The sequence below is a fragment of the Halictus rubicundus genome, chromosome 6, assembly GCF_050948215.1.
Source record: "Halictus rubicundus isolate RS-2024b chromosome 6, iyHalRubi1_principal, whole genome shotgun sequence".
Classification (NCBI taxonomy): Eukaryota; Metazoa; Arthropoda; class Insecta; order Hymenoptera; family Halictidae; genus Halictus; species Halictus rubicundus.
Window position 1 is genome coordinate 14668912 of NC_135154.1, and position 14625 is coordinate 14683536.

The 14625-nt window shown below is 41.0% G+C and overlaps 3 protein-coding genes across 9 annotated transcripts in view; 1 reads left to right on the top strand and 2 right to left on the bottom strand.

The window, feature by feature from the left end:
• Window positions 1-43: 43 nt before the first annotated feature.
• Window positions 44-2097, bottom strand: LOC143354723 (retinol dehydrogenase 13). 3 transcript variants are annotated; one of them, XM_076788992.1, is made up of 7 exons: window positions 1605-2097; window positions 1341-1506; window positions 1168-1276; window positions 780-1094; window positions 501-708; window positions 304-436; window positions 44-162 (listed from the first exon to the last, which is right to left on the bottom strand). In XM_076788992.1, exons 1-6 carry the CDS (start codon window positions 1679-1681, stop codon window positions 334-336), a joined length of 978 nt encoding a protein of 325 aa, XP_076645107.1. In that variant the 5' UTR covers window positions 1682-2097; the 3' UTR covers window positions 44-162; window positions 304-333. The 3 variants fall into 3 exon arrangements, with proteins under 3 accessions (XP_076645107.1, XP_076645108.1, XP_076645106.1); XM_076788993.1 differs by lacking the exon at window positions 44-162 and having other exon boundaries at window positions 286-436; window positions 1899-2097; XM_076788991.1 differs by lacking the exon at window positions 44-162 and having other exon boundaries at window positions 286-436.
• Window positions 2098-2174: 77 nt separating this feature from the next.
• On the top strand, window positions 2175-3844 carry LOC143354913 (regulator of microtubule dynamics protein 1). Of its 3 annotated transcripts, none has more exons than XM_076789280.1 (4): window positions 2175-2382; window positions 2467-2722; window positions 2792-3040; window positions 3133-3844. In XM_076789280.1, exons 1-4 carry the CDS (start codon window positions 2330-2332, stop codon window positions 3478-3480), a joined length of 906 nt encoding a protein of 301 aa, XP_076645395.1. In that variant the 5' UTR covers window positions 2175-2329; the 3' UTR covers window positions 3481-3844. The 3 variants fall into 3 exon arrangements, with proteins under 3 accessions (XP_076645395.1, XP_076645396.1, XP_076645397.1); XM_076789281.1 differs by having other exon boundaries at window positions 2176-2419; window positions 2528-2722; XM_076789282.1 differs by having other exon boundaries at window positions 2182-2382; window positions 2528-2722.
• Window positions 3845-4941: 1097 nt separating this feature from the next.
• LOC143354740 (protein Wnt-7b) overlaps window positions 4942-14625 on the bottom strand; it is a 104230-nt gene continuing 94546 nt past the window's right edge. For 2 of the 3 annotated variants that reach the window (XM_076789017.1, XM_076789015.1), the window contains exons 3-8: window positions 9807-9921; window positions 9084-9158; window positions 8863-8950; window positions 7296-7475; window positions 6650-6965; window positions 4942-6274 (exon numbers count right to left, since the gene is read on the bottom strand). In XM_076789017.1, coding sequence (XP_076645132.1) covers window positions 6123-6274; window positions 6650-6965; window positions 7296-7475; window positions 8863-8950; window positions 9084-9158; window positions 9807-9921 — 926 coding nt within the window. In that variant the 3' untranslated portion in view covers window positions 4942-6122. The remainder of the gene's footprint in view (window positions 6275-6649; window positions 6966-7295; window positions 7476-8862; window positions 8951-9083; window positions 9159-9806; window positions 9922-14625) is intronic. The other variant, XM_076789016.1, reaches the window with a different exon arrangement.

The window sequence follows — 14625 nt, forward strand, 5'->3', positions numbered from 1 at the left end:
GTACCTCAGTAATGTCGCGTTTCCATCTTTACAATCTCACGACGCGACCAGTCGTAAGGCTCCATTGATTATCGATTTAATCAGAGTGAAGATAAAATAACCTCCACTGCTCTGAAACGTCTCGCTGTGTCTTCGTAGCCGCGCGAAATTATGGAGGTAAGACTATAGACGTACAAAACCGGTCAGAAACGATACCGAAGCGCATGTGCAAGTGCATGTCATTATTTCAAATGTATATAATACACAATCTGATTGCTGTTTCATTGGAAATTCCATTACTAAGAATGAAATCAAATAAATTACCTAATTTATTTACGTATTATTTAAATTTAACTATACAATATTTAATTTAGTCCACTTTTCACTAACTACCCACAACCACTTAGCAATCTCATCATTTTTAGCTTCTTCAGAGACATCTACGATTTTCGAATTGCTGTAACAAAATTAACATTTAATTAATATTGCATTATTTTTTAATTAGTGTTATTAAGACTTACCTAATGTAAACTCCTGTTACATCCTTCAAAGATGGATCCAGTGCTGCGTACAAAACAGATTGTGCTCCTTTCATCGGTGACTTGACAAATAGCCACAATAATGTTTTCACAAAAATCCGGGACAAATAGTTTTGATTAAAGGACATGTGTCTGACTATATCTGTGTTTACTACACCTGGATGAACCGCATTCACTGTAACACCAGTTCCTGCAACATAGGAAAAGAATAGTAAAACAAATGTAATAAGTATGGTTGACTTCACAACAGTTATGAATTACCTTTCAATCTATCTGCTAATTCTCGTGTGAACAAAACATTGGCCAATTTACTTTGAGAATAGGCTTCAGCAGGATTATACTTTTCCTCACTGTTCAGGTCTTTCAATTTAATTTTCCCACGTGCATGAGCTGCACTGGAAATATTTATGATTCTTGCTGGTGCAGACTTCTTCAGAACATCTAGCAACAAATTTGTTAATAAAAAGTGTCCCATATGATTTACACCAAGTTGCATTTCAATTCCATCTTGGGTGTAACTCTTTGGACATCTCATTACTCCTGCATTGTTTATAAGAATGTCGAGTTTTGAGTGTTCTGTAATCATAAATAGTAGCCAGTACATAATATTTGGCTTGCTTCAAAATTTCATATAAACATCATTATATACCTTTCTTGAATATGTCCACAAAATTTCTGATACTCTCCTGAGATGCTAAGTCACACTTTCTACAGTAAACATATTTATTCTTGCTTTGTAATACTATTTCAGTGCGTGTCTATAAGAAAAGCAAAAATGAAGTAACATACGATCGATAAGGTGTTCTTAGAAATTGTAACCACCTCTTCACATTTGTTCATGTCTCTACATGCCATAATGACTTTAGCTTCACGTTTCGCTAAATTACGAACTATTTCTTTACCAATACCAGTATTTGATCCTGTTACTATAACTACTTTGTCTTTTAGGCTTTCTTCTATCTCATAGTCTGGTCCACTGATGTAGTCCCTACGAATATTACGACATATAAACACATGAATAGTGTAAATAATTTCTGAAATAATTTCGTTATGTTTATAAAATATAATTTTTGAGAAAATAATTACCGGAGTAAGTAAGCCGCACCAACAAAAGTTATACCCGCTGAATATTGATAAAAAACTTTTGGAATCGTGATGCGCATTGTTACAAATATTTCGTTACTGGATCTAATTAAAAATATACATATGAAGAGTACTTTCAGAATACCCCGGTGCTCCCTTCCTCAATAAACATAACCTAACATTTACACGTGTAGTATTTGCAAAGTCGTTTAGTATTTGAAACTCGGTAACCAGTGACTCAAAATAGACGTTCTTGGTCTCAAAGTGCTCGTAGTGATGAAACGTGTGAAATCGTACGTCTGATCCTGGTTAAAAAGATTATGTGCGCTCTCTTCTATGCTGAAAAGTAGCCCAGGTTCTGTTCCATGCTAAAGTTGCCCAGATTCTGTTCCATGCTAAACGCCGTGGGACCGCCGAAACCCCGAGCGTGAGCACTCTCATATCTTCTCTGTTTATGGTTGTGGTTATATTTTTTAAAAAATGAGCATTGAAACGCCCTCACCATCTAGCGATGGATAAATGAAATTAAAGTGCTTATATATACTCCTTTCCCCTCTGACTACGTATGTCATTCTGGTGTCAGTTTCTGTATGTAGTCATGCTGTCACCTTGTGACGCGCAGTTTGTGTCAAAATAAATGTCAATAATTTAAAAGTAATTTATTATTTGAATTGAAATACAGTATATACTACGACACATTCTCTTTTTTATTTATATTGTGATTTAATATGTGGATGCAGAAAGTATTGCAGTTCACAAAGAATTCGAACATATTACAAAGGTCACTCATCCATAGAAGTACTCAGTTCTCACAAAAGGTTCATACACATCATTAAATACAATTAACACATGATTTATTACATAGTTTTACAGCCACAACTTTTTATTCTATTTTCAATACATATTTACATTATTTTCATCACCAGCCAATCAATCGTCGTGCATTTACGACAAAATTATTTACTGCACCATCGCTCACTCTTATCGGAATGTGGGCTTTCGCTAAAAGGAAAGATGAAAGTGAAGCAGTTACTACTAAAGAAGTTTTGTTAGGGAAGGCTGACGCCTTGTTCGATCAAGGAAATTATAAAGAAATCTATGATCTTCTATCACATTATAGAGTAAATATATTTTTGTGTGCTTACATATATACAGGAGATTTCAGAAGTATGTAGCAAAGGCTTTTATAGGACAGCGGAGATGTTGAAATTTTATGGCGCTTGTCTAGAGCGTTATATAAAATGTCGGAGACAGCCACTGAAGTAGAAGGGAAAAAAATGGTTTACGAAGCATACGATTTAATAACTACTGCTTTAAAGATAAAGGAGGACCATTGGGCCATACACAAATGGATGTCCGTTATCCTTAATAGTAAAAGCTCTTTCGAAGGCATGAAAGTACAAATAAGGGAGCTATATAATGTAAAAAATCATATGCTGGTACATGTTCTATTATGTATTGTTAATAATGCATGTTTATTATTGTAAGAAAATAATGTAGAATTAACAGATTTAAATATGTGATATTACAGAGAGCTATAGAGCTTAATCCAAAGGATGCCACAACCATATACATGTTAGGCACATGGTGTTACCGAGTTTCTGATCTTGCATGGTACCAAAGAAAGATTGCAGCTGTAATATTTGGGGAACCGCCGACTTCATCTTTCGAAGAAGCTCTAAAATACTTCCTAAACGCAGAGGAAGTTGATCCCAACTTCTATAGCCACAACTTGCTAATGGTGGGAAAAAGTTATCTAAAATTGAACCAGAAGGACGAAGCGTTGAAGTATTTAAAAATGGCTGCTGAATATCCAGCTAAAACTGACGATGACCATCTTGCCACGCAGGAGGCACAAAAATTGTTGAAAACTTTATGATACGCGCAAAACAACAATTTTTTTAAACGTCTGTAACAATGGTTGAGGGCACAAAGACAATCTAGGACTCAGTTCTTAGATAAAAAAAGATATTTATTTAAGTAGCACGGGTTAGATACGATCCTTTTATAATATTTTGTACTGGTCTACGATGCATGTACATACACATATTATCAATTTAACAGTATATAAATGCTGAACAAGTGCAGTATCATGAGCATCAGAAGCATAATTGTATTATATAATCAGTTAACAAATGTTTACTCCTTTGTTACAATATATTACAACGTTTTATATATTTGATACTTTTATATATATACACTGTTATTATAACGAAATATATATCATGCATTTGCATATAGTACATCGATTTCTAAAATAACACTTAGATTAATAAAAATTTCACAGATAAAGTACTTTCCGTATTAATAATATATAAAGTTAATTAATATTTGAAGCATGATAGCTAGTCACAATTGCACGAAATAATTTAAAATACAAGTAATTTCATTTATCGCTCGATCTCTTCTTCCTCGTCGTCAGAATGTAACGGTGTAGAATCATCTTCTCCTCCAATGCTGATGTATCCAAATGGTGGTTCCAAATAATCTTCCGGCACCCTCTGCATATGAGGAAATGGTTGGGCTGGTTGATACATCATCTGACTTCTGGCAAGGTGCAATAAATATATGTTGCGATGGACGGCAACGGGAGCCCTCTGTATTCCGCATGGGCACACATAATACAGCAAAACGTGATTTGGTGGCATATGTACCACATGTGTTGGCGTCGAATTGTATCCAAACGGGTCGTAGGGACATTCGTGCATAGGATGATTTTGCTCTGTTGGAACCATTTTTGATGCACAACAATCTGTAATCAAACAAAGCAAATATGAATTTTAAAGAATTTAAATCGCGTCGATATTATCATTAAGTCTACGGAACCTGACAATTCGTCAAATTTCCGATTCATATTAATTTTCTCTTTGATCTCCCTGTTTGGCTAACACGTTAAGCATTATTAACTAATGAATAATGCTTACCTTTATTCGATGGTTCGAGGTGTTGGTGTAATCACGACTTCTGTAGTCAAAACTCGAGATGTCGAGATGTTGGTGGTGTGGTCAGGACTCCTGCAGTTCAAATTCGAGATGTCGAGGTGTTGGTGTTTTCACGACTCCTGCAGTCAAAATTCGAGCACTCAAGGACCGTCAACAAATTCGAGCAGCTCACGAAGCGCACAGTTCCGCGTTCAAACCGGAAAATGATGTCCTTCCAGCGATTTTCGGGTTTTATATAGCGCCCAGACGGACCTGGGTTCGTCTACCTGGTGTTTCGCGCGCGAGGTTCCGTATTGCCTCCGCGATCGCCGCTACAAAGGAGTGCATGGGTCAATTGGAACCCCTGTAATCCATTTGTTTTCACAGTATTGTTACCCCCGTGCTCTCAGTTCAGAACACGCGGTATTCTAGCGCTTCTTACATTTCTATGTAACTTATTTAGTTATCAAGGAAAAAAGAATATAGGGGGGAAAAATGCAATTCCGTTTATTAGTCATCGAAGAAAGCAAATACACCGCTTGCGTTTATAAGTTACGGTCGCGTTCTTTAATAAATAATAATTTACGTACCCTACGAAACATTGAAAGCCTGTACGATAACACTGGGCTGTTGAGACAGCGACAACTATACGCGTACTTTGATACAGATCCGTTCGACGGCGGAGGTATATACTTCATTATCCTATTCGTCGTCTGAACGTACATTTTTACAGAGTTACTTTATCGCTTATCAATTACGACGACGCCGTTGATTAGCCTATTACGCTTGGAACACGTTTCTTGTACGTTTATTCATCGTCCAACTAGCAAGTTACAATTAAATTATTCGTCGATACGATCGTTACACGATCGACGCCCTCGGGGGGTGGGGGGTAGTTTTCGAGCAACACGGCTCTGAGTATTTTCGTGCACGAGGACGGTTTAAAAGGTTTTGGGACCGAAGGGGTGAATATGGGGTGATGAATTAGCCTCGGGAAATTCGAAGGAAGGAAGCGAGGAAGTTATGCCGCCTAAACCTATCGGGTTTACGACTCTAACTTTACGTAGAACGGGTACAAACACGTGTACTGTGTAGATTAATGTAATAATACTTTCACCGAATATCTAATTTACCATTGAAATCTCATGCCGACTTCTTTGCACGATTATTTGAACTACAAACACTCTATCCTTAATTTCCCCGATTTCTACAAATTCGTCGAAATCCCAACATGGTAACTCAAAGCTCTTCTGAATCCTCGAAGTCGTCCTTCTTCAGCCATCGATTTACGATCGTAACAATTCAGATATACGTTCGCAGGCTACCGTCTAGAAGATTACGTGCTAGGAGTATCGTTCGCTACGTTAAATAACAAAAGATCATTTTACAAAGCTCGCCAGGATCCGATCGGATCGCGATTAAGCATTAGATTATCATGCGCGTTAACTTTACAGACATTTCGCGGTTGAATTGTCCTCAGCTACGAAAAAGCTGAACGATCCGGATCTGTTTTCGCGAGTTCGTCGAGGCCGAGGCACACTTTTCCTGGCATGTATTTACATCACTGTACGCCGAAACATTGCGGGAACGTTAATTTGATTTATTTGCACGTGTACTCCTCGGTGCGCTCGGTGCACGTCTCGCAATGCACTCGGCAGCACCAATGAAACTTGCATCTGCACTGCCACGTTCTCGTGAACTGGTGCGTGTTGTAGCCGCGGCCGCAACACATCAGGTCGCATCCGTCTGTTCCTGAAAATGTTAAACATTTTGCTATCAAGATTAACGTGCAAAACGGTTAGATTAACCATCGCCGTTCGCTTTAATCGATTTTTTACGATTCGACTTTTGTACGATAATGAAAGAACTACGCAGCATGAACAGTCTTTAAAAAAATGTGTTCGAAATGAATCCTTACATGTTCCTCTATACATTTACTACGCTATCATTGATTTGTTCCTGCTCCTGTTGTAAGGTATATTTTTTAAAATCCTCGATGCAAGATATGTAATAAAATTAGATTAATATTTTAGGACGATGTATCCTACATCGAACAACTTTTGATATTTTTCTATGTTTTAAAGTTGTAATTGAGTGTGGCATTCGGTTCGATTTGATTCGTTGTACCTTTGCTAGTCCGGTTGCAATATCTGCCCTGTGTTCCCAGACTGCCATGAGCCAAATCCGGCTCGCAGTAATTAGGGGAAGATTGCAGAAAAACTAGCTCGCTTCTCTTTGGAATTCTTTTCTGTCCTATGGCCGGTCCGCCGCTAGATTTCGTCCGTTTCAACACCAAGTGCGGCCGCCTCGGTTTAATTGCTTTCTTTGGGGGTTGCCGATCGTGACGAGACTTCCCAATGTCGTTCGGTTTCCCTTGTGTTTTCGCGTCGTTCCCCAAAATCGGCGGCATTTCCGATGACGTTGAGTACAGCGTGTCTAAACTCTGCGTCAGATAAAATTCCAGATAAATATCTCATAAAGTAGTGATGAAACATTACTCTTAACTGGACTCTCAAACTCAACATTATTCCTTTCTTTCCTTTTGTTAATAGTATAAAATAACCACAACTCGCTTTACATAAAATATAGAATTTAAAAACCCACTACAGTACTACCGATGTATCATACTTCTTATACAAACATAATTGTACTATGCAATTTGTGGTACAAAAAAGTTAGCCCAGGACGTTACTCCTGGGTTAGACTCGACAGTAGTGTACAAGTCTTTAAGAATTAATTAGGTAATTAAGCTTGACCAAGTGTCGCAGATTACCTGCATCGTAGGGGGTGGTGGCGGAGTGATTGCCACCACGGGCTTGGCTCTGTAATACTTTTTCATAAGAGCATCGCCGATCTGGCGAAAACTAGGCAATGTTCGCCAGCAGGTTCTCACGGTGCAAGAGCCGGACACGCCATGGCATTTGCATTCCGTTTGCAGGAGGGCTTTAACTATCTGCAAAGAAACAATACGCTCGTGTTAACCGCAAGAAAATCGTATCGCGTGCACCGCGCGCCGTGTAATTTCGACTAATTTCGCATTTCAGATTATATGAGAAACAGCTTCGAGCTGCATTAGCAGACGAACGTGTGATCATTGTGTTCGCACGGGCCCCGTTTCGAAGTAATCGTAATTTCTCGCTCGTTATCGCCGGGAACGGGAGCTTTCGCACGTAATTCTCGAAAATCGTTTTTTTCGGTGAATGATCCTTCGCGCGAGAGATCGATCCGTCGTGTAAAAAGCGACGCGGAGGTACTAACTACGTTTTTTGTATTCGTTGTGTGTCGATCGGGGCACAGTTAAAAACTGGTTTATATTTCAACATATCGACACAAAGAAACAAACAGGAAGAGAAAGAATGAGGCTGAGGCGGGTTGAAAAAAAAAATCGGCCGGTCATAAAATATGCGGTACGGCGGGCCGATCGACGTTAAGAATAAATCGTAAGCCCTGCACACGTCTATAACCACGGCAGATCGCACGTACGTACGTACGCTCATGTGGTGGAGAAAGAACGATATATGCGCGTTTTTTATTGCCGACTCGATAATAAAGCCCATCGGTGAAGACAAGAAAGCTCGATGAACTTTTCCCAATTAAGACGGCCGCCACAATTACCTAAGGCGCAATACTTCTTCACTAATATTTTTGCTTGCACCTTACGTTTCACCCCATAGAGAATCTGCATTACTCTCTGATTAAATGCTATTATTTTTGGGCCTGGCCTATCACAATCGGCTGGACAATAATGATTCGCGCGATTTAAGCTTGCAAAGTTTGGAGAACAAATGTCTTGGTTTTGTTGCTAAGCATAAATCTGTGCACAAATTCTTAAACAACAATAATCTGGTCATACACGTTACAAAGTAAAATTCTAGCGGTGCTGCTTATTTCCGTCTATTTATTTTGTGGAAATGTTAAATTGTTGCTACTTAATATGGAACAGCTAAATAAATAAAACAAGACAGTACAAAAAGGAATTTCTATTCGGCCTCCCGTTTCTTGAAATTATATCTACAGTGCCAGAAATCCAGCTTGGCAATTATTATAAAATATGTGTGACCCAAGGTTGTATAGTATTCAGGCAGAACCTACTACAAAGCAATCGCTTTGTCTACCGTTCGAGGGACTATGGAAATTACGCGGGGGCCTATTAACTACGGCTCTCTACCTGATTCCTCGGTACAATTAGGCAATTTCAGAGCTGTACGCGTGAACCCAAACAGGGGTGTAAGCGGCATGAAAAGATCCGGAAATCTCCGGATTGGATTTCCAGTTCCCTTTTCGTCCATTGTGAATGATGAATAGGTCGCGAGTTATGAATAATAACGGGCGTTACTCACCTTCCTTCCAGCTTTATTATTATGAAGGTTCATCAGGCTTCTCGCGTCGCCCTCGACCTCCCTCGCGTCCAGAAACCTACGCGCGAACCTAACATTAAATTGTAATATTAAAATCCATGCGTGTATAACATCTGTCGTGACGTACAACGCGTCATGGAGGTTTTACACGCACGTGGCACACGACGCGACGTATTCATTTAGGATCGGGTTAATTATCTTACCTCATCCCGTAGGTGACGTCCGCGCTGCAGCCGCCCCATTCCCAACCGTTCGGTGGCAGCTCCTTTCTCGTTCTGCTGGAAAATTAATAAATAAACTAATCATTGCGATTGCAATTGGGTATTAGCTTTTCCCAAAAGGCTCTGAATCTGCATGCTTCACTCTGAGACAGCGGACCATAGACTGCGGAGTTAATTGCGGAATAATTTTAATAAGCTGAAAATAGTACAACAGTATCTTCAAATGTTGTTCATATTTTCCATTTGATCTCCACATTTCTGTCATAAATGCATCAAATCCGCAGTCTACTTATATAGCTAATCATGTTTAGGACCATTCACTGATTTATTTACAAATTTTTTCAAACACATTGTTGAGGGTATGACTGGTAGAGCTACGTTAATCTTCCTATTGTTTCTAACGCAGCAGCTGTTCATTTAATTAATTCGCCAGGAAGTTAAATTTTGTCATTTCAGGTTTGATTTTATTGATCAAATTGCTTTGGTATTATTCTACTGTTACTACTGTTTTAGGCAATGCGAGTATGTATGTGCAATGCGATCATCCTGCACGGTTTCATTATTTTTTAAGCGTCCTCTCAGACGCAGGGGGTGGTTCCAACGGCAGTGGGAACTGGAACGACCTTCGTACGCGTGTCGAGGAGTATGAAGCAGGAAGATCTTGACCGGAGCGAATAAAATAGAAAGGCGAGTAGAATAGTTTACCTTACGGTAGGCTCGCAACCGCAGGCCGTGATGTTGCCCCTGCTGCAAGCTGCGGTCACAGCGTACGTTACACCCGCTGAACTTATTGCGTACGTGAAAGCTGCTTCCCTGCTTCCTGAAATAGATCAGGGAGAAATTTCCTGTTAGTTCTAGCTTCGGAGCAGGTCTGTCCAGTTTGTGCGGTAGGTAGGAAACGTGTACAGGGATTTCATGCCATGAGAAACGTGGTTTACCTCCAAGGACAACGCTGTTACCATTATCGACTAGCAGTCGTCGAATTTCGTTGCACAATAATAATGCTTGCACTATGTGCCTTTACACGGCTTCCTCATTGCATGCTTCGTGCTTAAAAGCTTTTAAATTTTATTCTTCGTTTGCCAATACATTAAAAACCAACATAATCCTTCAGGGGCAGTTTTCGTATTAGACCGTTGATTTTATGCATTTATGGCAAAATCAATTTGTATTTCAGACCAGTTTGTTGCTATTCACGCAGACAATTTTTATTTTGCATTTATAGTATACAGTAATACTGCAAAGTGTGTCGCACCTAATAATTTTGTGCGACAATTTTCTTAAATGTTCTCTATAGTCGGTACAGTGCACATACGTCGCCCTTGAAGAATTAAGAGAGTCGTTGCACTTGTAGTCTAGTTTGAAAATCCACTTAAGGATCAAGAAAGTCCTCTGCATGTGTCCCATTGCTAGATCGCGGAAGTTTATGCAGAATAAAAATTGTTTGCGTTAAGCGCGAAACGTAGGAACCAAATAGGACACAATTCTGCCGAGACTCGTTCCAGCAGAACATCCAGCTGATAGTAATTTCAGGAAAATCTCCTAAAATATAATTCTCTGTGATACTTCGATTTCGCGTTTCGGTTTGGCCGGTGCGCACGCAAAACAGATTTAATCCGCGAGCCGATCAGCATCATTCCGCCGACAAGCATGATCCATCAACGGTGCAAGCCCACACTGTCCCCCGGCGGCGTTTCCGTCACACTAATTTACAGCCATCCGACACACGCAGAGCCGCGTAAAGCGCGAGCACAATTAATTACCGGCGCGCAGCTCTTTCAGCTCGTTTGCCATGCTGAAATGAGTTACAGCGCGCGCGCGCGCGCGCGCGAGCGTGCGTTCCTTTCTTCTCTCGGTCCCGCAGCGTGTAGACGCTGACTATACGTACTTATTTTTTTTCCTCCTTTCTCTTTTCCGCAACGGCAACGGTCGTCGTTCCCCGACACCTACGCGATACTGTCCCGTGTCCGAGTTGATTCGCGTTCCCTTGGCAGCCATCAACCTCGGCAGCCGGCTTTAATTCGAACGTCAGGATCGCCTCTCACACCGACGCCTAATTATCAACCGCAATAAAACCGGCGAACACCACCATCCTCCTACCCCCCCCCCCTCCCCTCTTCGAGCCGGCTCTGGAGGCGCGATTACACGCTTTGACAGTGCAATTTTCACGGTCGATCGGATTTTATCGCGATCTCGTGGGCCAGAAATATTGTCGCAATTTTGAAACCCGCTCGGAACACGGTGGTCCGCAACTGGTACTCACGTTATTATTATAAGGAGTCTGATGCTATAAACTGTACTACTATGAATTATGTATTACGGTGAAGTATTTTTGTTGCCAAACAAAAACCGTTCGATCGCATTCGCGTTTCTAACGGACATCGTTGTTTCCACGCAGCACAGTTCAGTTGTCCAGGGTGAAAGCAATCGCAGTCGCAGTTTTTACAGGTCTAAACTTCGTCCTGACCTCGGCGAAGCCGCTAACGAAATAAACAAATGTCACGACCCCGGTGTCTATAAATCATTTTTCTCGAAACGTTCGTTTGCGCAAAGACTCGTCCGCGAACTACTGGCAGCTTCGATTATCCCCTGGACTCGGCTCGGCGTGACGCGGGACGAATAATAATCGTCCGGGGACTGACAGTTCTATGAATTTTTCTCGGGTACTTAATATTTCAAAGCGACACGGTTCTACCATTAAGAACGGCAGAGATTGCCGGGCCCGACTGTTGGTGTCGATGTTGTTGAGCAAAGATTCGCCGTTTAAGTACATCGTCGAGGCTATCGCAACGTTCGGAATCGCTTGTTGCGACAGAGCAATAAAATTGTTGGCAAAAACGTGGCTCGTCGCGAGAGGCGGGAACGAAATTATACGCCGCGAAATTTCGAAACGGACCGTGGACGTCGCGTCGCGAACGTTCGCGCGTCTTCTTCCCGGTTTTGCACGGTTTCGCGCGGTTTTCCACGGCCGATGAAGAGCACCGGCGATTGAAAAGATCCGGTGAACTGTAATTACAGCGGATCTTCCTACACGCGGTTGCACGATAATACTACCTGAGCCGATGTTTGTTATGCCCACGGTTATAATTCATAGTGACCGACGCGCGCCTTCTCGTCCGACGTGCATATTGTGAAAGTAAACATACATACCTCTGTATACACGGGCACGAGCACTTTCGCGAGTCATTCGGTGGCCATTTTTGCCATTAGCCGCGAACGCGATCGATCCACTCGTATTAGATTTATGCCATCGACAAATACTGCGTTCATTTGCTAGACTGCGGATTTTATTATGGGAAACACGAGTAAACGAAATTTAAAGCAGTAGATAGATTAAAAAAGAATTAAGAACTTCAGGGTATTAGTCCTAGCTCATCAAAATTATTAAACGAGCGAAGAAATTTCTGTTTGGCTCATGGTCACTGTAATCGATGCAAACAATTTGTATCGTGCTTAAAAATATGTATTTTTCTTGTTGAGAAAGCGTATGAATAAACTTTCTAACGACTGTATGAAGCTTGATTATTTTCTTTGAAATAATAATTTCAGAAGTTCTTAAGCTATACATCTATATAATTTACTCAATTATGAACGAAATGTCGTTTGTGGACAGATCATTAACAACTTCTCAAATGTGTCTGGATTGTGAAAAGCATTTTTTATCTGAGTAAAAGTATAAAACAGTGAGTTTGTTTGCCCGCGGAATTATTTCCGAGTGTTTTACATTTAATACGTTCGATGTTTGTAAATTAGAAATTAAAGTTAATACAGAAGCGATTATCGTATACGGTTTCGAGTGAATTAAATGAAAGGCACAATTGCAATTTAGTTAACGAAATTTTTTCGCAGGGAGAAATGCGAGCCCGGATTGAATACGAGCCGTGTCAACGATGCCCGCAAAAATGTATAATACATCCTGCATCAACGTGAGAACACTAATCGGAATGGCATGAATAATTCATGTTTAATAATAATATAGAAAAGTACGCTCGATGATAGGCGCATCCACTTTACATGCATTCGAAAAGTGCCGCTTTCGTCTTCACACATCAATTTCGTTCACGGGCCGCGGTGTATTTCATTAAAATTCTTATCGCCGAAAAGATTAAATCACATCTTCATCATTTTGTTTTATTCCGGTGATTTGTAGGACGTCATGAAGCAATTTTATAGTAATTTAAACCGTGACTACGGCCAATCTTTGTTGTCGCCGAATATGGCGTTTATTTCAGAAGAAAAAATCGTACAACAGCTTATAACTTTCCCTTTAATCTGCAGTTTCACTCTAATTTAATTCCAATTATTATTCCTGATTTTTCTGGAAATTTATTCGTTTCTTTTACGCAAAAATCTTTCGTCTATCATTGAAATCACCTGCAGTGCCACAAATGTGAAATGAAAATTCATCAGTAAGGTAATACAATATAGTCATCCATAGAAAATCTTTTAACCTCCCTTAACATTTTTGGTCTATTGATTTCTCCAGACTAAAATATTAATCTCTCCGACGAGAGAATTTTCACTGTGTTTTGTTCACTCTCTAGCCCTTGTTTCATGCATCTATTGATTATCTACAAACATTTTATTGCCGAATACAATCTCCTCGACTTTCTGTACATTTACTGCAATAATCAATGAATTTCCAATTTAGTGGACGACAGATTTAAAATAAGGGTACAACCGATTAATCGTGAGTTCCTCATCACCCACTGCACACATAGCTCACAGTGCACGAGTCAGGAAACATAGTGGCGTATCATCCAAGAAGGGGACACCGACGGGAGCCACTATGATGGCTGATACAGTAGCCGAAAGGTTAACGATTTCGAAAAGCCTCATCCGCAAGGGGTTAACGGATAGCATGAACCCGAGGAAAGTCGCTCGCAGGCCGTCCCAATTAAATCATTCTGTCGCTCTCGGTTTTACTCGGTCGCGCGAGAATGACGTGCGAACGCAACAAGATACGTCAAGAACTCTTAGATAAAGTGCATCGCGTGCAGCTGCCTACACGCGTGGAACGCGATGCGGCTGCATAGAGTGCAGCCGTGGTCTTATTGTCGGTGGTGGCCGCGGATGCATCATCCTCGTCGCGCGATGCAGTATAGATTATACATAGAATATAGAAGAGTGCGGAGTATAGAGCCACAGCGAGAGTCCAGAGGGAAGGGAAGGAAAAGGGGATCGCGTTCACGCCCGTTATCACGCCGGGCGCCATGATCGCTCGGGCAGCTCGTGGTCACGGATTATAACGCGGCCGAGAGATCGGTATCTCGCCGCGATCGGCTCGCTGATTTATAAGACGCCAGCGGAGAGATCGGTATCTGCCGCTCGTTCCCGCGTGTCCCGATGCGTCCAATTTATGTAGCACGCGACATCCTCGCCGAGTCGAAAACAATCGGGCTCTCAGCCGCCATCGCTTACCGTTTAACATGGAATACGCGATCTCGTCTCATCCTCCTCCGGTGCCTAACATTCGCTAATAGGGAGCCATCGCGCAGAGGTTCGCAACGTCGCATAATGTGAC